At 44.0% G+C, this 26676-nt stretch overlaps 1 protein-coding gene across 4 annotated transcripts in view; it reads right to left on the bottom strand.

Moving 5' to 3' along the window:
* Positions 1-2743: 2743 nt before the first annotated feature.
* The window catches only part of LOC309523302 (fragile X messenger ribonucleoprotein 1-like), a 201218-nt gene continuing 177285 nt past the window's right edge, over positions 2744-26676 (bottom strand). For 2 of the 4 annotated variants that reach the window (XM_082207092.1, XM_082207091.1), the window contains 3 exons: positions 5406-5585; positions 4696-4775; positions 2745-3301 (listed from right to left, as the gene is read on the bottom strand). In XM_082207092.1, coding sequence (XP_082063218.1) covers positions 3140-3301; positions 4696-4775; positions 5406-5585 — 422 coding nt within the window. In that variant the 3' untranslated portion in view covers positions 2745-3139. Of the gene's footprint in view, positions 3302-4695; positions 4776-5405; positions 5586-26676 lie in introns of all 4 variants that reach the window. The other 2 variants (XM_082207094.1, XM_082207093.1) reach the window with 2 other exon arrangements.

Here is a 26676-nt window from a genome sequence, read left to right as displayed (position 1 = left end):
AAAAGAATTGCTGTTGAAGGCCCACCAGAGGCGGTGGTCATCCAACTGGGCAAGAACGACCTAGCTTACAGAAAGGGGGTGGACTTAATGTGGCATATTCTTAATGATCTGGGGGAGTTGCGGGCCTCCTATCCGAACCTAACGATTATCTGGTCATCTCTGCTTGAGAGGCGCGTGTGGAGGGATTCCAAAAACCCGGTGGCTGTGAATAGAGCCAGGAGGATCCTGGACCGCTCGGTGGCGCGTAGAGTGGCCGCGATGGGTGGGCGGGTCATTGAGCACCCAGGCATCCATTTTAGCGAGGAGGCCCTCTACCGCGGGGATGGCGTGCACCTTTCCGATGCTGGTAATGATATTTGGCTTGCTGACATTTTCCAGGGGATCAGGGATTGGTTACAGGTTTGAGGGTATTGGCAGTGAGCCTGGCTTGTGTGGCGGTTAGGCATTGGCAGGGGTATTATTATGCAAATGAGATGGGGGAGGAACGCCATCACCTCCCCCAAATGTTGAAGGGTAGTTCGTTAAAGGACTCCGGGGGGCGTCGCCTCGTCCGAAACCTATGGAGGCTAGGGCCTAAAGCGTGCTCCCAAGCGGTAACCCCTCGGGGAGCGCCTAGGGATGTGCATCTCGGGGGCTCCCCCTGTTGGTGCTTAATCCTTCCCGGTTATACCGGTTAGTCTGATAGGGCCAATGCCTAAAGCCAATACCGCTTTTACCTGTAATCAATAAAGAAGTGGCCATTTTTCGCCCATTAACCTAAATTCTGGTCCTGTATCTTTATTTATTCCATTCAGTGGGAGGGGGCGGGAATAGCCACGCAACACACAATTTTCAAAATGAGTCTTTCAATTTGGTTTACATTTTTTAAAAAAAATGTATGAGTACTTAAAAACAGTGGATTTTTTACTTTGAAAGGGATTCACATTTAAAGAGCAAAAATGTCATTTGAAAATTTGATTAACCTATTACAGTTTTAGTAAGTCAAATCTAGTTAGCAACTTACAAAAGCCAACCTTGAATGTAAAATTAGTGCATATAATAGCTAAAGATGTACAATTTAACCAGTAACGACACATTATCAGGCAAATTCTTTAAACTGAAAATGTTTCAGCTTTCACACATCTGGAGTAAACAGTATTTCCAATTTAACACAAAAATAAAATAGTTTCAAAGTTGATTTTGAAAGTAATCACTTATAAAGATTGCATTAGCATCCATTAGTAGAGGAGGACCAAACTTTATTGAAACAGCTTGCATATAAAATATATTGCACTATAAAGCAAACAAATGTCAACAGAAAATATAATTTGTTGTAGTGAATATGTACAGATAATAATGCCCAAGAGCAATGACATAACTAGGTCATTCTTCCTTGGTTCATTACAGTATTTTAAACCAAACACCTTATAGATATGTGGAAGGTACCAAATTCAGTTTTCAAATACTATACATTCCCTCAAAAATAAATAACTAGAAATCAACGTTTAATGTTTGGCAATATTTAAGACATTTTTTAAATAGTTGTTAAGTTGTATGCAGGTTGCACCATTTTTAAATACTTGTTTGTATGCAAGGAAAAAAATTTAAAAGCAGAGAAACAATAATGCACAACAGAGACAGTAGCAAGGTTTGTACAAATCTGTACATAATCAGCAACACGCCTACTGCAGTAATTTTAATAAAAATAGAATAGCTTAAAATGAAGATCCATTCCCCCCCCCAAAAAAAGAAGGTCCTGTTATACTGCTTTTTTGCAAGTAAACTTCATTTAAGATCAGAAACAGAAAGAATCTCCCAACCCCCTATTATGGGCAACTAAACTTAATGCCAGTTTCAGTCACATGTTTTGAATCTACTTGTATACAAGACCTTGTAAGACTGTTCTGTTTCCAAGGCTGTTAAGCTATGCTATCCCTGAATTTTCCCAAGTTTCACATACAGCAATAAACTTCCTCTATAGTCTGAGATAGATTCCAAATTTCAACTATACCAAAAACTGTAGGGGAACTGAAAAGAAAGCTATTCTTTAAATGGGTCCTCTGGCCAAACAGCAGACACACACTACTAGATTATGAACAAGCTGCAATTCGTTCCCTCGGTAAATATGAATTAGAATCATAGAAATGGAGAGTTGGAAGGGATCCTGAGGATCATCTAGTCCAACCCCCTGCAGTCCCAGAATATGAAGTCATCCCATATGGAGATCAAACCTTGGTGTTATCAGCACCACACTCAAACCCACTGAGCTATCCAGAAATTGTTTTTGTTTGTCACAAATGGGAATGTCTTTAAAAAACTTATCCTGTCTTGTCTAAAAAGAAAACAAAAACGAAACATACAATCTCAGTAACATAAACTGCCAGTATCTTCAGTGCAAAATAAATTTCTTATTCTTATAAACTGCCTTACTTGATGTTTATGCAAGGAAAACATTATTGAAAGCCTGCATTCTTCTATTAAAGTACTAATTGTTGGAGAAATTTTGCTACATATATTGTACATTTAGTGTTTCCAACTCATCTTCCCTGATTTCTGCATCCAAATACAGTAGTCCTACCTGGCAAGATATAAAAAAGGCACAGTTCATAGAACTTTTTGCTATGAAAATGACAGTTTAGTTATATTACATGTATATTGAGGTTCACTGAAATACTGACAAAGTGAATCAAAATGTGAACTGACACAAGACATAAAACATAACTTTTTAATGTTTAAAATTAGGAACTTTTAATGGATTGAAAACAGAAGCCCAATTTGATTACCACAAACACTATTTATTCTGAAATTTGAAATTTAGCAGTGATTAACTAGATGCGTTAAAATGGTACAGCTGAACAGAAATACTATTGCAGAGTTCAGTATTTTTAAAACAAGCAAAAGGATTCTTTCATCATTTGAAATGCAATATGTAATTGAAAGCATTTTTTCAGAAGTTCAAGGTATTTTTTAATGCAAGTATAACATTTTATTTTGGGGAAACTGTATGCTGATGTTTAAAAAGGCAAAACGATTTTTTTAATATTCATTTCATGCCTGTGCCATCCTGCTTACTATTTGTCTTTGGCCTACTAAGTTTCTCTAATGTGGAATAAGTTTTACTCAAACAGTGTAGGAAATATGACTACTCCAATTATCAATTTTACGGTACTCCATTCACCAACAGTTGCTGACCATCCCCACTGTCTGACTTCTCTTTCTTCTGGTTACGATCTTTACCTGTGCGCAACCGGCTACCTTCACTGGACGTATTCTGTGCTGTTTTAGTGTGGACACTCCTTTCACTATTGCAGTCAATTTTAATCTGAAACAAATATGGTTATATAAAGCATAATCATTTGATAATTTAAAAAGGGACACGTATGAAGAGCTGTTGGAGGGCATTTCTTAGAAAAAAAGTTATTCCCCTGCCTTCCGCAAATGAAATATACAGTCAAACCTTGTTCCGCGTCAGCCTCTGCTTGCATCCGATTCTGCGAACGTCTGCGGCAAACCTGGAAGTACTGGAATGGGTTACTTCGAGGTTTGCTGCTCACACATAAGTGCTAAATCGTGCTATGCGCAGAAGCGCTAAATCGCGCTATGCACAGAAGCACTAAATCGCACCACGTGTGCAGATGCAGCGCTTCGACGTGCATCATTTTCGGGTTGTGGCGGGGCCTCCGGAATGGAGCCTTGCCGTAACCCGAGGTTCCACTGTATTCTAGAAGTGTACAGTTAAGAAGAATCCAAGTGAAGTACTTTTAACAGTGTTAAGGTGTGAAGGCTTGTATAAAGATCAGCATTTTCTGCAACATTTAATTCAACATTATATATCCTAGCTATTAGTTATTTTGCAGAATTCGTTTTCTAGACAAATCCAACAAAACTTACCTTTCAAACAAGATGCAAGCTTATTTTTTACATGTAGGCATTTAGTAGTAAAACTTGAACAGTGTTTGTTTCTTTTGAAATAAGATTAATTAAATGCATTTCAGAGTTTTTATGTCAGCTGGTCCAAAGTATTACTCTCCTTAACCCTTTGGAAATGATGCATCTTAAAAACTGAAGTACAGTCAAACCTCGTTCTGCGTCCGCCTCCACTTGCGTCCGCTTCAGCGAACGTCCACGGCAAACCCAGAAGTACCAGAACAGGTTACTTCCGCGTTCGCCACTCGCGCATGCGCAGAAGCGCTAAATTGCGCTGCACGTGCACAGACGCGGCACTTCAACTTGTGCCATTTTTGGGTTGTGGCAGGCCCTCCGGAACGGATCCCCGTCGTAACCAGAGGTTCCACTGTAAAATAATTTGGGGTGGTATCCAATGGTGTCTGTTCACTGATGGAAAGTAGTCACCAATAGAAGGGAGGCAGGCTGCAATTTTAGGTGATTCCCACCATTCCTGGCTCCAGCTCAAGGTGTCCCCTTTACCCATGTACATTTAGGGGTAACAGGGGACTGAAGAGGAAATTGCCAAAAAAATGTTCCACGCTGTCCATTCTGCTGATGGATTTATTCAGTCAGTGGACAATGACCACTGGTTAACATACTATGCTGTTAATGAAGCAACTTTCAATGGCTGGTTTAAACACAGTAGCTGGGGGGGTGTCAAACTCTTGTGCAGACAAGGATGAGTATGCATGACTTCATCACTCCATGACTGCCAAGAGCAACTCCATGAATGCAGATGCTGATAGTACAGAGAGCATTTTCTTTTACCTGAAGTGACCCATCCATTGTTCTCCCTTTAGTATCTCTTGAATTATGTTGACGGTTATCTGTCCGTGACTGTTCATTTCCTGCACATCAAAATTGGATTTTAGAAAGGTCTTCCATGTTATTGCTTTGTTTTTTGTATATTTCCTTTTAAAACAATAAACTGCACTGAGTACACTGGTAGAAAACTTATATACAAATGCAGATAATGGAATTTCTTACATTTCTAGTCAAAAACCAATGTTGACACATTAGGACAGACAAAAATCACAGAAACATTTAGGAAAAGGGGTGGGAGGCACACCCACCTAGGCTAGGGTCCTATAGCAAACCTGGCTTGATAAATCCTAGGCTGTGCAATTTTCAGGATATATATTGTGTAGGAAGCAACCAGGTTGGATTTAGTGGCTTCCTTGTGAGCGGACAACTCTCACTACTGCTTTGTCTTTCTTCTCTGTATTCTCCTGCTTCTGGAAATGCCAGTTGCTACTTTGGCTCTATCATTCCTCAGTTCGCATGAAGTATAGTTCTGGTGTGATTTGGTTTTGCTCTTATTCAGTTTAAAGAGTTTCTTTCTTACATTTTTTTTTTTTTTTTTTTTTGCAAATCTATAGACTTCATTCTTTCATTTCAGACATATACCTGCTGCACAGGGGCTTGAGTAAGAGTCCTAATAGCTCATCTGCCATTCAGCACCATCATCATATACTCACCTTTGAAACATCCCCAACCTCTTCCTCCTTGACCACGTGCACCTCCACCACGCCTTCGCCCATTTCCTCTGCGAAGGTAGCTGTCGCGCTCTTCTTCTGCTGGAGCTAATGACCAGTCACTAAGCTCATCTCTGTGATCAGACTCTGTTTCAGAAGCATTGGATGCTTCAGAATTAGCTCCTAACAAGAGTTTAAATAAACCAAGACATACCATAGTCTACTTTCATGATATTTTAGTGAAAAAAACCAACTAAAAAACCACCAGTTAAAACTAGTCTCTCTCTAAGGAAAGAATTTATGATTGCTGCTGTAGTATTTTGCAGTGAGGACAATGTAAAAGTTCTAGTCTGGATTAATTTAACCAGTTTATCCATTTCAGAAAAGGGATCTCAGCTCTATTCACTAGTGTCAAAAATTGGAATGAATTAATTCTATGAGGATTTTTTTTTATTAAAAAAAACACAACTGTTTTGAGATAGGTGCAGTAAAGGTCCTGATTACATGTTACATGCATGGTGGCTGTTCCACACAATGACAACATAAAGAATGTGCACTGGACCTACTGTGAAGGCTCATTTTCTGCAAGGAATGGTGGGCTCCTCAGATGAGTTGTCCTTCCAACTCACTCTACTAGGTAGGAATATGCAAATTAGAGCTGTTCTTACCTTGCAGTGGGAGGGTGACCTCTCCAGTTGAAGGTATCCATGCTCAAGTAAAGAACCTACACACAAACCTTTAAAAATGAGTGTTCCAAACTGAAGGCACTCTCAGAAACATCACTTTGCAGCATACAGCAGAGATCAAATGGTCAAAAAGTAACTGTCTCAAAGAACAGAATAGAGAAAACTCCCCAAATGAACCACCGATACCCGGTTAGAGAGAGAACAACCAAGAAAAGAAAACAAGGGTGGGAGGAAGCCCTCAGCACAGATCAAACTCAAATCTCCTAGGGCAAGTAGGATCCCCTCCATTCCCTGCATAAAATGAACCTTCATGGTAGGTCCAATGTCACACTTTCTTCCAGAGAGGAGGGGATCCTTGGATGACAAAGATTACCTGATGATGGTGGCAGCTGAGGGGGGTGGGGTGGGCCTGCCTCCTTACTGGGAAACTACCTATTGTAATACCCTCTTGCCGAAGGATGGTTTGGCAGAATTGTAAACATCCAGCTTACAATGTTTAACAAGGGTTGAAGCTGTCAACCAAGCCATGACAGCAGCAGAATAGCAGACCCAGAGATTTCGTAACATTTGGTGATGCAGCCAACAAAACAGAAGAGCTGACGATACCTTCTTCCCCATTGTTTGAGGCTGAAAATAAACAAACAGAGTCAGATGACAGGAAGGACTCTGTTCTCTTTAGGTAAATCCCTATGGAGATCCAGCGAATGCCATTCACGCTCAGAAGGAAGGATGGAAGGAAGGCAGAATAATGTCCTGATTTCTGTGGATTTCCTCCAAGAAATCTATCCCAGCAGCAGAATGCCAGGTCAGATAGACCCTACATGAGCTGCTATGTATGAAACTACAGAAAGCCATCTTGGAAGACAACACTCCAGAAATTACCATTTTGAGACAGCGACAGCCTTTCATCTGTCAGACTGTTAGATAATGAATGACCAGCTGCAGGTGCACAGCTGAGCTTTGCAATGGCAGATCCTCCTGGACTGGAAGAATCCACAGGTTTCGCACAGAAAGAATGATTAGACCCCCAAACTGTGGTCTCCCCAGTCCTAATAGGGCCACAAAGACCACTTAAGCCTACAGTTGCTGAATCTCCTGGATCACAAGAGGAATCAGAGTAAAAAGAGGGAAAGCTAATAGCGAGCCCCAAAGCCACGATACAATACAAAATCTATTCGCTGCAGAGACATGGAAAGCACAAGATGAATGACAAAAACTGTGCAATGACTAGGTGTGTGTCGAGGTCTTCCACTGGCCAACTGAATGAGGAGCAGTGGGAGGTTCACATAGGCCCTTACCAACGGCTGCCCTGAACATCCAACCAACTACACCCAAAGGTAAATGGTCCAGAAGTCTAGGTTGTTGTCCCCTAGTTGAGATGAGCATGCCAACTCAGACTGGCATCAGTAGACAGGATCAATCTCTGCATCTCCAGAGTTATTACCTTCAATAACTGGGGAATAATTCCTGCCACTGTAACTCCCTCTTCACTGGATCTGGAATAGTTACCTGAATTCTCATCAACCAGGGGGAGAAATATTGGAATGGAAGCAGAAGCTGCTGAAGGGACTGAGGGAGAAAACCACCACCAGAGCAAGTCATGGCATGACACCATCATGTCCTGTAGCTAGGCCCAGAACGTGAGATGAACATAAGCTGATGATATCACCTGAGGTACCAGCTTGAATTCTCCAACCAGAGGAGAAAGAACGTGCCTAATGGGCAGTGTCAATCTCGGTAACAATACTCAAAAATGTTTTGACATCTGTGAAAAAAGCTTCCCCTGTAACATGAAGCTTTTCACACCTTTGTGCCCTGGGTAGAACTTGTCTCAACCTAAGAGCCTGTGTAGTGCCTGCCATCATGTCAGGCTGCCAGAATAGGCTTGATGCTGTAAATCAGAAGTTGGCACGAGACTTGTAGGCAATTAACTTTTATTGCTTCACACCCAGAGAGCCAGGACACAAGTCTCTCTCAGCAGTCTTCCACTGTGACTCAGCTCTACTTAATCAATTTGCTCTTTTTTCTACCCTCTGTTCTTGAGCTGAGAAAGGGGGAAAGAACCAGGAAGAGGACTGTCTTGCCAAGCAGGAGACGCAGCCTCTGCACTCTCCCTATCAGAGTCTGTGCCTACATTGAGCCTCTCCCCTTCACCCCCACTCTCTGGCTCTAATGTTTTCCTGCTGGTTTCACATGTTGATGGTTCCTCCCTGTCCCACCAGTCTGAACCAGGTTCAAAATCTCCTTCCAGTGTCACCCTCAGGCATCTCCTGTGCAACTGGCTGCCACCACTCTTCCTCATCCACCCAGTCCCTGACACATCACCCCCCTTGAACTGTAGTTCAAAGGGACATAATGGACTACAGGGAGACTCAAAGATTTCTCTTTCCTCTTAAGTAATAAAGAAAAAAAATTATTATATTTGATTCTATTAGATACCTTTTCATAACTTTCCACACAGACTATCTGTCAAAGAAAAGAATACAGTGGTACCTCGGGTTACAGATGCTTCAGGTTACAAACACTTTGGGTTACAGACTCCGCTAACCTGGAAGTAGAGCCTCGGATTAAGAACTTTGCTTCAGGATGAGAACAGAGATCGCGCAGCAGTGGGAGGCCCCCATTAGCTAAAGTGGTAACTCAGGTTAAGAACAGTTTCAGGTTAAGAACGGACCTTCGGAACAAATTAAGTTCTTAACCTGAGGTACCACTGTAAAGAAAAAATTATCTTGTATTTAAAGCATATATATAATTCAATAGCGAAGTGTCAAGATATATGTGCAGGGCTTAGCCTAATCACACATACTGAACAGTAGAAACTAAGTTCTACTTCTGGGTCGGCGCGAATGGCGGACGGACAGTGGGTTTGACAGCTCTGTCAAGCCCAGCATTGCAGAGGTCCATGGGGGAAGCGTCGAGGTAACACGTGTTAAAAATTCCATTCCTCCCGTGCTGCAGATGTGAGGGATTGTTACATGTCACATGTCTGTTTACAGAGACAGATTGAAATCCCGGAATCTCTGTTCTGTTTTCTGCTCCTGGATTCGTTAGACAGTTTGTTTGATAGCATAGCTTCACAGCTGGTTGTCTTACCCACTGCCGATCTGACAGCGCAACATGTATGTGCGGTTCTCCAAAATGAGGATGATCGCCGAAAAGCTGCAGGTTGTGTTCAGGGGAAGTTGACTGCCTTGTCACCCCAACCAATGATGCAGTCACTAGATGGCGCCAAAGCTCTGAAAGCAGTGAGGTGTTTCTCTTGCGGCAGAATGGGGCACATGCAGAGGGATTGCAGACAACGCCCAAAGGCCAAAGAGGAAACTGGCAAAGGCTGTAAAGGCTCAAAGAGCAAGAGCAAGAGCTCTGGCAAGCCTAAACCTGCGTAACACAAGGCTTTGGTCACACACTGTTCCAATCCAACAGTCTAGGAAGCTTTCATCATAGATTTTGGGGTGACACACCATCTTTGCAGAGACCAACATTTGTTTGTCACGTTTACGCCACAGAAGGGAACTGTGCACCAGGCAGACGGTCAGTCGTTGCATTCGGAAAGCATCGGAACTGTCTTGCATCCAAGTTGGTGGACCACGATTCACAACGTGCTTTTTGTTCCAGATTTGGCGGACAATTTACTGAGCGTCTCTCAGCTGACAGTGCAAGACTTTACTGTTAAGTTCAGTAAACAGAAATGCACCATCAGGAACAACGGAAAGGACATTTTATATGCTGACTGTGTTAATGGCTTGTTCTTGTTGTCTTATTCTTATGATGATGCTGTTGGTGTTGATATGCAAAATAGTGAGACATATCATGCTGTGTCTACTAACAAAATTTTACATGCAGGTTGTATCCACGACCACCACAGAAGACTGGGTCATCTGATGCCTGATCTGGTCCAGGGGGTGTCTATTAAACCCTGCAAATTTCACATGAAATGTAAATCATGTGCAGAACACAAGGTCAGAGTTGCTCCAAAGGGTAAGGTATCTGGCAGGGAAGCCAAGGAGTCCTACCAGATTGTGCACGCAGACATTGTTGGTCCACTAAAGCCATCATTAGGCAAGGCAGAATTTTTCATGGTACTGATAGATCAGTTTTCCAGATATATTCATATTTTCATGCTTAAGCAGAAGTCAGAAGCATTTCCTAGATTCCAGGAATTCTGTGCTTGGCTGCAAAATGTTCACAAAAGACAGGTGGGTTGTCTTTTCACTGACCGGGGCAGGGAGTTCTGTTCTCAGCCATTTGAGGCTTTTCTAGCTGAGAAGGGAATCCAGCATGATGTTGCCAATCCCATAGCACCATGGCAGAATGGTCTCTGTGAAAGGGCAAATCAGACTCCCCTACAGGGCATGATGCAAATTTGCCTGATTCATATTGGGCTGAATCTCTGAACTGTTTCACATATGTGTATAACAGAATTTCTTCACCAGTAGGATGCACTCCCTATGAGAAGCTGTTTGGTAAGAAACCATTTGTCAAGCTCCTGAGAATTTTTGGTTCTGACATGTGGGTTCACACTCCTCAGAGCAGCAAGCTCAGCAAACGTGGTTTGCATGGTATTTTTATGGGATACAAGAAAGGTGCATACAGAGTGCTAATGTCTGACATGAAGATGGTAAGATTCACCAGAAGTGTTCAGTACAATGCAAAGTGGGGAGACAATGCGGGACTCTTCCAAAGTCACCCTAATGCTGATGAGGGTGAAGAATCTGATGATTACACAGGTTCAATTGCTAGTTCAGGGGGAGGTGGTAGTGCTGCTGCTGACAGTGAATCTGACACGACAGACTACAAAAGTGCGAAAGCCTCTCTCAGACCGTCTGAAGGGTCTGACACTGAATTGGAGGAACCACTGTCCACCATTCTCTTAAAGAGGAGAAGCCTAGCATGGAAGACTTGCATATAGTACGCAACAAAGGGTAAACAACCCAAAAGGTATGCTGAGGAGTTTGCTAAAACAGCCAAAGCAGATACAGCTGTTGTTAGTAACTCAGAGAAGGTTTGGGAACCTTCAAGCTTCCAAGAGGTCCAGAGTTTAACCTCAGAGGATGCTGAGCCATGGTTAAATGCCATGAAGGCTGAACTTGATTCCTTAAGAGAGGAACAAAACATGGGAACTAGTTCCATTGGTACCAGGGATGAAGCTGGTTGATAGCAAATGGGTCTTTAAGGCCAAGACAGACCAGAATGGCACAAAGCCAGATTGGTCACCCAAGGTTTTTCACAGGTACCAGGTCAAGACTATCATGAGACCTACTCACCCACCGTCAAGTATGAGAACATTGGGCTTATGCTCAAAATTGCTGCAGAGAAGAAACTAAACGTTTTGCATCACAATGTGAACACAGCATTTTTGTACAGAGACCTGGATGAATTAATTTATATACTTCCACCTAATGGAGTATGGGTAAAGGAGGGATTGGTTTGTGCTCTTAAGAAATCCCTATATGGTCTCACACAGAGTGCCCGGTGTTGGAACTCTAAACTAACAGAGACATTGTTTTCTCTAGGTTTTCACCAAGGCAAAGCAGATCCATGTGTGTTTGCCAAAGAGGAGGGGCAAAACAAACTGTATTGTGTATGTTTTGTTGATGATCTTCTTTTATTTTGGAAAGATCAGGCCTTATACAATGGCACCCTAGCTCAACTGAAGTAGCATTTTGACATGAAGGATATTGGTGAGGTAACCAACTATCTCTCTCTGGAGTTGGATAGAAACCAGGGAGCTGATATCATGGTACACCAATCACAGAAAATTGCTGATGTATTAACCAAACTGAACTTGGTTGATGCAAACCCTGTGGATACACCAATGGTGACAGGTTTTCAGTTAGATGATACTGATGAAGCATTTTCTGATGTTACACTGTACAGATGTGTTCTAGGTAAACTAAATTTTATTGCCAGGTGTTCAAGACCTGATTTTGCTGTCAGCACCAATTTCCTGAGCAGACACGCCAACAATCCTACGGTTAAGGACTGGAAAGCACTGAAGCGCATAGCATGCTACCTGAAGGGTACCATGCACTACAGACTGAAATTCACTAATCAGAAGTCTGGAGGTCTTGTGACATCACAGATGGCAAAAGCACTTCCGGGGTATGCTACATGTACAACCAGTGTCTGTTTGACTGGTCGTGCAAGAAGGAGACAACAGTGAGCTTAAGTTCTTGTGAAGCTGAACTGTCATATTCACTTTTGGATTGTGAATGGTTGTTGCAACTGTTTGAGGACATGAGAGTTAATGTAAGATGTCCTATACAGGTTTACCAAGACAACAGGTTGTGTCTGTCTTTGCTAACTTCTGAGGGATGTAAGCAAAGAACCAAGTACTTGCAGATAAAATTACACTGTGCAAGAGAGTGTATACAGAAAGGACTCATTCAGGTGTCCTACATGCCAGGAAAGGAAATTCCTGCAGATCTGTTGTCAAAAGTTGTTGACACGGAACAACTTCAGGTTTATGTACAGCAGTTGCAGTTAGGCTGAAATACTGAAGCGGGTTACATGAAATGGGGGAGGATGTTGAGAATTCCATTCCTCCCGTACTGCAGATGTGTGGGATTGTTGCATGTCACATGTCTGTTTACATTCCAGCACTGATTATTGGAATCTTGTGAGTGGAAAGGGAGATATGCTGTTTCTGCTCTGCATAGCTATTGCTTTTGCAGTTCTTTCTCCGAGGAAGACAGAGAGAGAAGCCATGTTTTTCTTTGTTCTGTTCTGTTTGATTTAATTTGCAATAAATTAGGCTTAGAATGTTACTCCTTAAGGCTAAGCTTCTGTTTGAACTCTGCTAGTCATGTGCTCATGTCCTTGGATATGGGTCACATCAGCATGAAGGGAGACCAGAGAATCCCGGGTGACGCTACATTGGGGGGGAGGCACCAGCCTCGGCGTTATCACCCAAAAAGCCTCAAAGGAAAGTTTGAGGTGTCTAGCGGTCCTGCGGATCGCATCGGCAGCTCGGGCTCCAGTCTCTGCCTCTGCTCTGAAAGGAGTGGGGGGGGGGGGAGCTGAGGAAAAGCCGGCGATTTAGGCACCAGTGCGGCTCTGCAGAGCAAAGTCTCTGAACCAGCCATCAACACCTACCATTCCAATTCAAGCTGATTAGCAAGGTGAGAAGGAAATTAATTGTTAATTACTAATTCGGCAAAACAGGATAAAAAGGAAGTCCACTCCCGTTTCTGGGTATTTAAACTGCATGAAAAACTTTACAAGTGAAAAAGTTGCAGACTAGCCTAGAAAGTTAAAACAGCTAATGGCTGACTAGGACAAAGGATTTTACAAAGCTCTTTAAATACCAATCTGGATACTTTACAGACCTTTAAAATGTTTGTTAACTTGAACTTGAACAATAGACCTGAACTTGAAAGTGCATTTGAACTTGACACAGACTCTGTAATATATTAATATTGAACTTGGAGACAGAAGGGATTAAGAAAGAGACACTTCCATTAATTTGGAAGGGTGTTAATACCCTCTTGAAGAAATTGGAGATCCTGGGGTCAACACCGTGTCAACTTTTAATAAGCAAGACTGGATTACACATTAAATTCTGTCAAAACTTCTTTCAATTATTTTGGAACTACAATTATATGGGAACACTGATCTATATTTCTACTGGATATTGAACTATCTATGAAGGGAACTGAATCACCTGCTCCTCTTTTTATTTTATTTTATTTTTAAGCTTTTAAACCAAGTGGATTTGAAAGAACCTACGGTTTGGACTATTTTACTTTTCTTTCTCCATATATACTGCGTAAAAAACGGTTATGTACTGTCAATTACTCAGCTATCACTCTTTTTGATACAACATAAGTACTACTAAGTACTAATACCTATATTGCATTAAGCTTTTCCAACTTACACCCTTACATTTTAGATTAAGATAAAGTACAAGTGTATGAATGTTTTATAGTATGAACTGAAGTGAAACAGAGTATGTTTTAGGCTCTGTGAAGTGATCTTGACAAGGCCTGATAAGGCCAAGCAGCATGGCACTTGGTGGGGAAGCTATGCTGTGTTTGTCTAGCTGTAAAAACAAGTCAGCCAAGGCTGGGAAATGGCTGCTGTAAAGTAAAAGAGCAGATACGGCAATGAAAAAAGTACCAACGCCAACACCAGGCAGAAAACCCTCCATCCAGGAAGACACAAGATCTGAACTGGAAGATCTTTTTGCAGAATTTGAAAGGGAGATTAGTAGTGATTTTTAAAAGACTGTAAATTCATTAGCTACACACACTGAAAAAAAATCCAAAACAATGTTAAAAATTAAGGGACAAATGAAGGAATAAAATGCTAGAACCACCAAGGTAGAAACAGGATTAAAAGGGAGGGAGGAGAAACCAAACATACACAGGAGGAGGTGAAAGGGGTGAAAAGGGAACAGGAAAAACTGAAGGTAGAGGTACAAGGAGTCTATGTAACTCAGGAAATAATGTGGGATGCTATGGCTGTAGCAGAAATGAAGCAGAAGGAACTGGTGGTCTGCCTAAGAAATGTGCCAGAAGAAGGTGAGCAGGACTTAAAAGAATACTTGAGGCTTTAGCAACATGGCTGGAACTGGATAAATAAATCCTGGACAACTCTGTGGACAAGATCTATAGAATTAAATCTAAAATGCTGCGGATGAGGAAAATGCCAGGAGACTGCCTGGTATTTTTGAATTCAGAAGCTATTAAAGATAGAATGTTCCAGACCAACAACAACAACAATAATTTTTATTTATATCCCGCCCTCCTTGGCCAAGGCCGGGCTCAGGGTGGCTAACACCAAATATATAATACATTAAAAACACAAAATCAAACAACTGATTAAAATACAGCTCAAAATCACAGTGAAATCAAAATAAAATTAAGTGGACAACCCACAAATCACAGCCATGAAGGTAAGAATATTAAATATTCGTCAGGCCCGGTCACCTGTGCTGGTCCCATATGGGCTGATAGAAAGGGTTACATACAGGGTTTCATGGAAAGAAGGGGGTCAGACTCGGCCTGGACCAAAGGCCTGGCAGAGCAGCTCCTTCTTGCAGGCCCTGCTGAAAGATGTCAAATCTCACAGGGCCCTGGTCTCTTGTGAGAGAGTGTTCCACCAGGCCAGTGCCAGGGCTAAAAAGGCCCTGGTCCTGGTCGAGTCCAGTCTAACCTCCTTGAGACCCGGGACCTCTAAAGTCTTGTTATTTGCAGGCCATAAGGTCCTCTGTGGAGCATACCAGGAGAGGCAATCCCGTAGGTACGAGGGTCCTAGGCCGTATAGGGCTTTAAAGGTTAAAACCAGCACTTTAAACCTGACCCTGTACTCCACCGAGAGCCAGTGCAGCTGGTATAGCACTGGATGAATGTGGTCCAGCAGCGAGGACCTCGTAAGGAGCCTCACCGCGACATTCTGCACCCGCTGGAGTTTCTGGGTGAGCTTCAAGGGCAGCCCCGCATAGAGCGAATTACAATAATTGAGCCTGAAGGTGACCATCGCATGGAACATTGTGGCAAGATCAGGGCGAGAAAGGTAAGGGACCAACTGCTTAGCACGGCGGATGTGGAAAAATGCCGCCTTTGCTACAGTTGCAACCTGCGCCTCCATAGAAAGGGAGGCGTCGAAGGTTACACCCAAACTCCTAACAGAGGGCGCTGGTACTAATTGAGCCCCCACAAGGGATGGGAGTTAGGCCCCCCAACCCCATGTCATCCCGACCCAGCCAGAGGACCTCTGTCTTCGAAGGATTTAACTTCAGTCGGCTCCCACGTAGCCATCCAGCCACAGCTTCCAAGCATCTGGTCAGTGTGTCTGGGGCTGAGTCAGGATGGCCGTCCATCAACAGATACAGTTGGGTGTCATCAGCATACTGATGACAACCCAGCCTGAAATTCTGGACAAGCTGGGCAAGGGGGCGCATAAAGATGTTTAAAATCATAGGGGAGAGGATTGCGCCCTGCGGCACTCCACACACCAAAGGGTGTCGTGATGACAACTCCTCCCCTAGCAGCACCCTCTGTCCCCGACCTGAGATAAAAGAGTGCAGCCATTGTAGGGCTGTGCCCTGAAACCCCATGTCAGCAAGGCGGTGGTCCAAATGTTCATGGAGGACCATGTCAAAGGCTGTTGACAGATCTAAAAGAATTAGCAGTCCCGACCCACCTCAATCCAGCTGCCTACGAAGATTGTCTGTTAGGGTGACCAGAGCCGCCTTGGTCCCATAACCAGGGCGAAAGCCAGACTGAAATGTGTCCAAAGCCAATGTTTCATCCAGAAACCTATCAAGCTGTTCAGCAACCGCTCTCTCAATTACCTTACCCAGGTATGAAAGGTTCGAAACCAGGTAGTATTTGCATAGCTCTTAAAGATGTTTTCTTTAAGAGCGGACACACCACTGCCTCCTTCAACTCCCCTGGGACAAACTGATGATATCACCCAGGGGGATCTGTACCTCGTCTGGACATGCTCTAATCAGCCAAGACGGGTACAGTCAAGGAGGCAGGTGGCGGGCCTTCCAGCTCAGAGGAGTCTGTCCACATCGGCTGGGAGTATCTGATTGAAGTGGTCCAATATTGGACCCAAGAACAGTTCTGTTATTGTATCCAAATTGGCAGGGAGGTCACAGCAGAGAAGCAAGACTTTTTCCGCAAAAAAGCTCGCAAATGCCTCATAGCTATGTGTCAGATTAGTATTTAAATTTTGTTGTTCCTCTGGGGACATTAAGGACCTAATTATTCTAAAAAGTTGTGCCGGGCGAGAGCTAGTGGATGCAATGGAAGCTGAGAAGTAAGTCTTCTTAGCAGCTTTAACTGCCATCTCATAGGCTTTCATAAGTATCTTTTAAGATGTTCTTGAGGCTCCGTCACGAACACGCTGCCATACTCGCTCTAGACGTCTGAGGTCCAGCTTCGGAGCTCGTCGGTAAACCAAGGGGCTCAGTTTCGACGGGGCGTCTAGGCGCGATCTCACTGATGGTCGCCAAGAGTCGGTTATTCCAGCTCTCGACAAGCTCATCTAATGAGCCGTCAGGGGGAGCAAGGTCCCGCAAAGCCTGATGGAATCCATCAGGATCCATCAGCCTCCGCGGGCAAACTCAAATAGGCTCGCCACCCAAGCGGGGGGGGGGGGGGGAGTCAATCCTGGCTTTCAGAGCGTAGTGATCAGACCACGGCACCTCCACAGGGGAGGCCATGATCATATCTATACCTGTGCCGAAGATCAAATCCAGCGTGTGGCCTGCTTGGTGTGTGGAGCCCGAAACAAACTGGGAGAGTCCTAATGTCGCCATAGAAGACACCAGGTCCAGAGCCCGTGAGGAGGGGGTGCCATCAGCATGGACGTTGAAGTCCCCTCAAACCAATAGGTTAGGGAACTCCAAGACCCAGTCTGCCACCACCTCAAGCAGTCATTTAAAAATAATAATAATAATAATTTTTTCAATACAAACAACAACCGCAAAAGACACATACAACAAAAACCATAACACTAATAACACAACTTGACAATTCAGATTTGAATACTCATATACCTTTTTAACATTTTCCCACCTTTCTCTCCTCCCCCTACCTCCCACCACTATCTGCCTTATCGCTTAAATATTCCTTCCAGATTATTCATATTTATCCTTTCTTAATTTGCGACAACATGCAATTCATTCGTATGTAGCTAATCTGTACAAATTATCAATCCATGTGCTCAATGCAATCTTTTTGCGGCTCTTCCAATTCATCAAAACAAGTTTTTTTGCTTCTAATATAGCATGGTACTGTGGAGTTTGGAACTGACAGGGTTAAAACTCCGTGGTGTCCTGTATCTGGGAGGAGCATGACGCAGGGAAGTGCGTCAGAGTGAGTCTGTGTCAGTGTTCAGAAGTGCTTTCGGTTCTGACTGAGACGCAGCTCAGAAGGCTGTGTGTGTGCTTTGAGCACAGAGATGCCAGAATGTTCTGATGGATTTATTGCTTTGTAAATAAATGCTTCTAGAGATAAGAACCGAACTGTCTTTGGACTTGATTTATCCCTCATCTCACACGGATGCAGGACCGCTGCTACACTGCTCTTCCTGCCAGGTCAGCTCCCGAACAGAGTTGCGCAGGGGAAGCCTGACTGGACGCAGGCTTAGTTTCCCCAAAGGTTATGGAGGTTCCGTGTTTCCTGACATGTGTGAGGAGGGAGGAAGACTGCCAGCTTTGAGCTCCTGCCAGGAAGGGCAGTGGGAGAGGCTGCTGGAGAGCGGAGCCAAGAGGAAACGGCTGCTTCGGAGGTCCAGCTAGCTGGCAATCGCGTGAGTACGCTTAAAGCCCCGGGGGGAGGAAGATGGCTGCTGCTCAGCAAGGCCATGAGAGCTTCATCATCCCCTTCGAAAGACTGAATGGGGCCAATTGGGAGGATTGGAGTAAGCGCATGTATTATTGGCTGGAGGGAAAGCAGCTATGGGAATGCACGCAAGCCGATCCGTTTCAGGCCGGGCCCAATGCAGCAGCTGCAGATGTGGAGAGGGCTTCAATGGCGGCAAAGAAAGACAAGAAGGCCATGTCCCATGTGGTGATGGCGATAGAAGCGTTGCAGTTCCCTCATATTGATGGCTTACGTACCTGTCATCAGATTTGGTCCGCTCTGACTAGAATACATCAGAGGACCACAACTGGGGCAAAGATCCATGTGATACGTTCTCTGTTTGAGAAGAGGCTGTCCCCAGGGGAACCAATAAGGGATCACATTGCTCAGATGCTGACTATCTTCAGTAAGCTGCGTCAGCTAAATGTGCCCTTCCCAGACGAACTTAAGGCTTATACGCTTTTAAGCTCTTTGGACAGGAGTTATGAGAACTTGGTTCTAACGATGGAAACGATGCCGCCGCAGGATCTTACGATCGAATATATTAGCGGATGCTTGATTGACGAAGAATCAAAGCGCCAGAGGGCTGTGAAAGAGGGCACAGGCTGCACCCCAAGAAAGAGCAGGGGGCAGCAGCCAGGAGTGGCGAGGACTGTGTAAGAGCTTTTGTTTCCAAGAGATGCTATCGGTGTGGCAGCAACACACATCTGGTCCGCAATTGTCCGCTAGAGGCGCAGGATGGCGGCAAGGACACTGGCCGGCGTGGAATGTCAACAAAGCAGATAAGCAGCGGTTCCAGGGCTGGTTCCCAGCAGAGACGTGGGAAAGCAGCAGGCCAGGAGAGAGACAAAAACAAGGCGTCTTATCATCTCACAGCTGCGATGGTGTCTCTGGGAAGCTGCGAAAGCCTTAGTCGGGGGGAGGCTGTGGCCATGGCAACCGGTGGGGGTGCGAGCAACGCCATGGCATCTTTGGAAAACAGCCAGAGAGACATTTTCTCTCTTATAATCGATTTGGGAGCTTCTCATTGCCTCGTGAATTCCAGAGGGCTCCTGAGGAACTGCAAGACAGTTAAAACTGGACGCTACGTCACATTAGCAGATGGGTCTCAGAGACCACTGACTGAAACTGGGTTTTTATACTGTTCTTTTATAGATTCTGAGGTGCAAGCCTATTTGGTTCCAGAGCTTGCACATTCTCTTTTAAGTGTATCAGAACTTATGGCTGCTGGTTTTGATGTTCTGTTCTCTAACGATCTGTGTTCCTTCTACAGGGATGGGAAGAAGATCTACAGTGTTGAGAGGAAAGACAGGCTCTTTCTGGTGGAGATGCCTATTGAAAATGGGGCTGTTGGTAAAATGGGGCTGGTGGAAAATGGGGCTAGTGGAAAGTCCATTAAAGATGCCCAAGTGCAGTGTGCAAATGTCCCACCACACCATGATTGTTTGCACTTGTGGCACAGACGCTTTGCGCATGCATCGTGGTTGTATGTACAAAAAGCCGCAGAGAACACAATTGGTTGTAGGTTCAAGGCATGTGACAGATACCTAGATTGTCAAGCCTGTAAGCAATCAAAGATCACAACATGCACATACCCCAGGTCAGAGAGGAGAACCAGTAAACCCTTTGAACTTGTGCATGCAGATTTGTCAGGACCCATGCCAACACCTTCTTTAGCTGGGTCTAAATGGATTCTGGTTCTCATTGATGATTTTTCGAAACACACCTGGCTGTTTACACTTAGACAGAAGTCAGAGGCGGCTGCACTGATCAGGGATTGGATCACAGCGGTAGAGCTGCGTTTCTCTACCAGGGTGATTTCCTTTCAATCTGATCGCGGGGGGGGGGGGGGAGTTCACAGGTTCTGCGTTGCAATCGTTTTTCAGGCAGAAAGGTATCACTCATCGTTTGACTGCTCCCTATTCTCCGCAACAGAACGGGGTTGGAGAGAAAGCTTCGGACCCTACAGGAATCAGCGAACGCTATGTTGGCAGACTCGGGTTTGCCACAGCGCTTTTGGGCTGAGAGTTATAAGACAGCATGCTTTGTTCAGAACAGGGTGTTCAATTCAAGTGTGGGAGACACACCGTACTTTCTGCTTCATGGGAAGAAACCAAAAACAGACTTTCTGCGAGTGTTTGGCTGTGAGGCTTGGGTCCTCATTCCAAAGGCCATGCGCAGAAAGGGTGAGCCAAGATCTAGGAAGATGATCTTTGTAGGCTATGAGCCGAGTTCAAAGGCGTGGCGTTTTGCATACCCTACTGGCAACCAGTCTAAGCTGCTTATTAGCGGCAGTGCTGAGTTTTGCGAGCAGAGTGGGTGGAAACGTCTACACGGGAACCCGGATGTTCTGTTAGACTCAGATGAGGAAGAGGAGGAGGACGAGGCTGAACCTGTTGCTGAGGTGCACAGTCCACAGCCACAGAGCCCAGAGCCAGGATCTCCAAGGGAGAGGCTCCAGATCTCTCCAAAAGGGAGTCCCAAGACCCCTCCACAGGTCTCGGTCAAGTCTGAGCCAAGGAGTGAGCCATCCTCGCCAGCAGACCCAGCTGTGCGGCCAAAAAGGCGCAGCAGGTCAGAGGGGGAAGTTTCTGACACAGGAGATGGTAGGGTTGATCCAGGTGAATCAGGCGCAGTTCCAGAGTTCACGCTGAGGAGGTCAGCAAGATCAACCAAGGGTAAGCCTCCTGAAAGGTATGAAGTCACTAGTGTCTGGGTAGGTGTGGCTAGATGTGAGCCTGAATCCTTTGAGGATGTTCAGAAGTTGCCTCAGGAAGAAGCTAGCAAATGGCGTAAGGCGATGCAGAAGGAGATGAACTCAATGGAGTCTCTTGGTGTGTTCTCACTCACACAGCTGCCTGCTGGAAAGCAAGCTGTGAGTTGCAGGTGGGTTTACCGACTTAAACCCACAGAAGCTGGAGAACCACAGTATAAAGCAAGATTAGTGGCCCGAGGATTCACACAGAGGAAGGGTGTCCACTTCACAGAGGTCTTTTCGCCGACCTCAAGAGCAGAGACTTTGAGAACGCTTTTGGCGATAGCAGCACAGAGAGGTTGGAAGGTGAACCATTTTGATGTAGATGTCGCCTACCTGAACTCAGATCTCCAGGAGTTGTACATGTTTCCTCCTCCAGGGTTTGAAGGCAGTGAGCCAGGCGTCGTGTGGCGGTTGCACAAATCCATCTATGGATTACGCCAATCTGCCAGGAATTGGAATATGTGCCTACATGAAGCCTTGGAAGAGCTAGGTTTCAGGAGAAGTGTTGCAGACAGTTGCCTGTACCTGAAGGGGTCAGGAGAGACACAGCAAGTGATCCTTGTGTTCGTTGATGATATCATGATCATGGCACAGACAAGTAAACAGGTGGAAAAGTTTGCTAAGGAGCTTGGAAAACGGTTCAAGTTAAAGCAGCTTGGAGATGTCAAATCGTATTTAGGCTTAGAGACCACAAGAGCAAGTGATGGAAGCTTTTTGCTTCGCCAGAAAGGTAAGATTGAACAGTTGCTTGAGAAGTTCAGGATGTCTGACTGTGCAGGTGCCAGGTCACCCATGGAGACTGGTTACGTGAAGGAGTGTCAGCAAGTAGAACGCGCTGTGTTCAAAAATACTGAACTCTTTCAGTCAGCTCTGGGTAGTCTGTTGTATCTGTCACAGTGGAGCAGACCAGACATTGTGTTTGCTGTCAATCTGCTCAGTAGAGAGGCTTCAAGTCCTAGTGTGCAGGCCTGGAATGGTATTAAACGGGTACTACGTTACCTGCAAGATACCAAAGATTTTTGCCTCAAGATGTCAGCTGAGGGCGGTGTCAAGCTGACCGCCTGGGTGGATTCGGATTGGGCTAACCTTGAGGACCGCAAATCAGTGTCAGGCCTAGTGGTGAAGTTTGGGGACTCAGTAGTTGGGTGGAGGTCCCGGAAGCAAAGTCTCATAGCGCTTTCATCTACTGAAGCTGAGTTCGGTGCGCTATCAGAGGTTTGCAGAGAGTTGGAGTTCTATGTGTGTTTGGTCGAGGAAATCTGTGGAGAGAATTGTCTGCCCGTTGTGGTGCATGAAGACAATCAACCGTGCCTCAAATTGGCTGAGACAGGGCAATTCAAGGCGAGGACCAAACATTTGGACATACGTTTCCAGAATGTATGTCAGAGCGTTCATGAGGGGCTAGTTGCTCTGAAATACTGTCCCTCAACTAAGAACCTCGCTGATGGTTTCACTAAACCATTAACCTTCCAGAAGCACGAGGAGTTCTGTGAGGGTCTGTGTATGGGGAAAGCATTGTTGGCTATTGTCCCCAGATGCAGGACAAGAGGGGATGTGGAGTTTGGAACTGACAGGGTTAAAACTCCGTGGTGTCCTGTATCTGGGAGGAGCATGACGCAGGGAAGTGCGTCAGAGTGAGTCTGTGTCAGTGTTCAGAAGTGCTTTCGGTTCTGACTGAGACGCAGCTCAGAAGGCTGTGTGTGTGCTTTGAGCACAGAGATGCCGGAATGTTCTGATGGATTTATTGCTTTGTAAATAAACGCTTCTAGAGATAAGAACCGAACTGTCTTTGGACTTGATTTATCCCTCATCTCACACGGATGCAGGACCGCTGCTACTCTGCTCTTCCTGCCAGGTCAGCTCCCGAACAAAGTTGCGCAGGGGAAGCCTGACTGGACACAGGATTAATTTCCCCATATTTTTGGGGGGGCCCTTGTAATCTCCCACGTTTCCGGAATATAATTTAGAATTAAATTCAATTTCACTAATTAACAATTTCTCTTTATTACTCTTGCTATAAATATCCTCACCTCACACCAAAATGATCTTATCATTCGGCAGTTAATCATCATATGTACTAAGTTCGCATTTTTACTCCCACATCTCCAGCAGTTGACTAAACTTGTTATTTTCTTCTGGTATAGTTTTGCTGGAGTCCAGTGGACTCTGAATATTATTTTCTGTTGAATAAGTCTTAGTCTTAGATCCATAGAGGCTATTTCTGTTGATTTTATACTTGACATTTGTTATCTGTACCCCTAACTCTTCACTCCATTTTTGTCTATCATATTCTAAATCATATTTCTTCCTGTTGAGTAGGGTTGGATATAGCGCAAGTGTGGAGTTTTTTGTTTTTGTTGCAGAGATTAAATCTTGTAGCAGCATGGGTGTTCCCGATGCTGCTATAGCGTGAGGGCCAAACTGCCTTTCCAACATATGTTTCAATTGGATGTATTGCCATTGTGTTTCACTGGTTAATCCATACTTTACTTGCAAAGTCTTATATTCCACAAATTTGTAATTTTCATCAATTAATTGATTCAATGTCAAAATACCTTTTCCATCCAATTTTGCCAAATTATTACTTGATTTCCAATTTTTAATTTTGGGTTGGCCCATATTGTTAATTTCTCATGCTGATAGGGATCAGCCTTATTATTTTTATTTTTATTCATCCAAATTTTTATAGGTGCTTTAATAGTCTCCAGGATAATAGGATATTTCATAAAATTGGAGCCGTTTAGTCCACCCTACAAGAGATTGAAAGAAACTATATTCCAGAGTAGCCCAATTGAGATTCCTGCTAGCTCTCCAAGCACTAGTCTTACTCAGAAGGTAGGCCTGGTGATATAGTTCCAGATTTGGGAGACCAAAGTCACCTTCCTTAGTTGGAAGTTGCATTTTATGTAGTGATATTTTTGTACCCCACAGGCACGATCTACATAGCTGATTTATTTTTTGGAAGTAACATTTGGGAATATGTATTGGTAATCCCCTAAGGGTGTATAAAAGCTTTGGAACCACATTCATTTTGAGTACATTAACCTTTCCCCAAAGGGAAAGGTTTAGAGGTCCCCACCTTTCAATATCAAAAGAAATCTCATTTATAATTTGATTCAAATTTAATTTTACAATTTGGTCTATATCATTATACCCAAGTATTTAATAAAGTCTTTGCACATCCGAAATTGATGCTTTCTATACAATGTAGCCCTTGGCCCAATTGGTAAAATCTCTGATTTTGTCCAATTTATAGAATATCCCGATATTCTGCCAAAGGTTTTTATTTTCTCCATAGTTTTTGGAATTGTATCTTCTGGTTTTGAAATAAATAAAAGGCTATCATCTTTGTTGTGTTTTACACCCTTGATATGCTCATCCTGAATTATTGCTCTTGTTAATGGTTCCAGGCAGAGATTAAATAATAACAGAGAAAGAGGACATCCTTGTCTCGTTCCTCGATTTAAACTAATCAAATTCGAAATTCTTCCATTTGTAACAATCCGTGACGTTGGGTTTTTACAAAACATTTTAATCCAATTACAGTATTCTATAAGAAACCAAATTTACGTAACACAAACCCTATGCATTCTTTATATATTCTGTCAAAAGCCTTTTCTGCATCTAATGACAATATCATAAACGCTTGTTCATCTTTGTTTAAATTTATCAAATCTATTGTTTGTCTTGTCTTGTTTTTATAAAACCTGTTTGAGTAAAGTTTTGAACAACTTTCTGTAACCCAAATTCATTATTGATATCTACTGATGAGGTTGCTGCGGTTATTTTCATTTCTTATTAAGGGTATTATTTGGTTCGTTTTCTTTTGTTTTAGATGATTAGCTAGAATTTTTGTCAGTCTTTCTCCCTGTTCCCAATATATTTGTCTTAGACTTAGTAGGCTGAACTCAATTTTTTGAGCTAGTATATTATTCAGTTCTAATGTTGGTTGTTGTATTCTTTCATATGTAACCGTAGATGGGTTATTTGCCATATCACCCCATAGTGTTTTTCAAGAAATTTTTAGATTATTTTCTTTTAATCTTTGCAGCTTGGCTTTGTTGGCAGAGAAGGATTTTTTCTTCCCTCTGATGTAAGCTTTATATCCTTCCCATTCCATCAGTCTTGATGTTGAAGATTTGGAGTTATTTTTAAAACATATTTGTGCTTCTTGTGTTATATATTGAATCAAGTTTTTTTCATTTAATAATGCTATATTAAGATACCATCTCCTCATACCTTCCTGGGTTTTAGATAAATTATATTCCAGTATTACTGCTGAGTGATCAGCTATAATGGGAATATCAATGTCACATTGACTAGTAAAGGGATGTAATGATGCTGATGTTAGAAAAAAGTCAATTCTAGGCTGGGTTTTATAAATTTCTGCAAAATATGTATATGATTTTTCCTTAGGATGATGCAGTCTCCATGAATCCACTAAATTCCACTGTATCATATACCGTATTTTTCGCACCGTAGGACGCAGTTTTTCCGTCTTAAAAACTAAGGGGAAAAGTCTGTGTGTCCTATGGAGCGAATGCAGGAGAGAAGGCAAGCAGGAAAAGCCCCCAAGAGCCACACACAAGCTTTGCGCGGCTCTTGCGGGCTTTTCCCCAGGAGGGAGAAGGGACTGACGCGGCCAGACAGTCCCTTCTCCCTCCTCTAGAAAAGCCTTGCGCAATCTCTCCAGCCGCGGGAGGCTACTCAAGGCTAAAGAGGAAGCCCGGGCAGCGAGCGCGATCCATCCCACTCGCTCGCTGCCCGGGCTTCCTCTTTAGCCGTGCGCGCCTCTCCAGCCACGGGAGGCTACGCAAGGCTAAAGAGGAAGCGATCCATCCCGCTCGCTACCCGGGCTTCCTCGTTTCCCTAGCACGCCTCTCCAGCCGCGGGAGGCTGCACAAGGCTAAAGAAGCCAACTTTTTAAAAATCTCTCTATCTCTATCTCTTTTTCTTTTTTCGTCCTTTCTCCACCCCCTTATTTCCCTCTGGATCAGTGTTTTTATCTAGATCAATGTTTTAGTTTGGAGGGGGGGAATATTATAAAAAAGGAAACTTTGCAGCTTTTATTTTAGTATACAATAAAAACAGATTAAACAACACACAAGAGAAGGAACTAGCATAGAAGAAGAGAAAAGGGAAAGAGGGAGGATACAAAGCCATTTACCAGAGGTAGATCTTAACCCTTGCCTCACCTGGGAGCTTCTCTGGACAGGAATTCCCTCGGCTTAAGTGGGGTGAGGGAAGAGTGGCAGGTAGGGGGGTACCTACCTAGACAGTGAAGCCACATGTCTCTCCAATGAAAATTGGGAGTGGGCATTGTGTGAAGTGGCTGTGGATCTCCTGACGCAGAAGTGTAGGACTGTATAGAGTTGGGAGGGCCACCTGAGGGTCATCTAGCCCAGCCCCCTCACAATGTAGGAATCACAGCTAAAGAACGCCAGGCAGATGGTCCCCCAACCACTGCTTAAAAGCCTCCAGTGGTGGAGACCCCCAACAACTTCCGAGGT

This window comes from Podarcis vaucheri (genome assembly GCF_965113315.1).
Source record: "Podarcis vaucheri genome assembly, chromosome: W".
Classification (NCBI taxonomy): Eukaryota; Metazoa; Chordata; class Lepidosauria; order Squamata; family Lacertidae; genus Podarcis; species Podarcis vaucheri.
The sequence above is the reverse complement of the archived record's forward strand: the minus strand, read 5'-3'. Positions and strand labels throughout refer to the sequence as shown.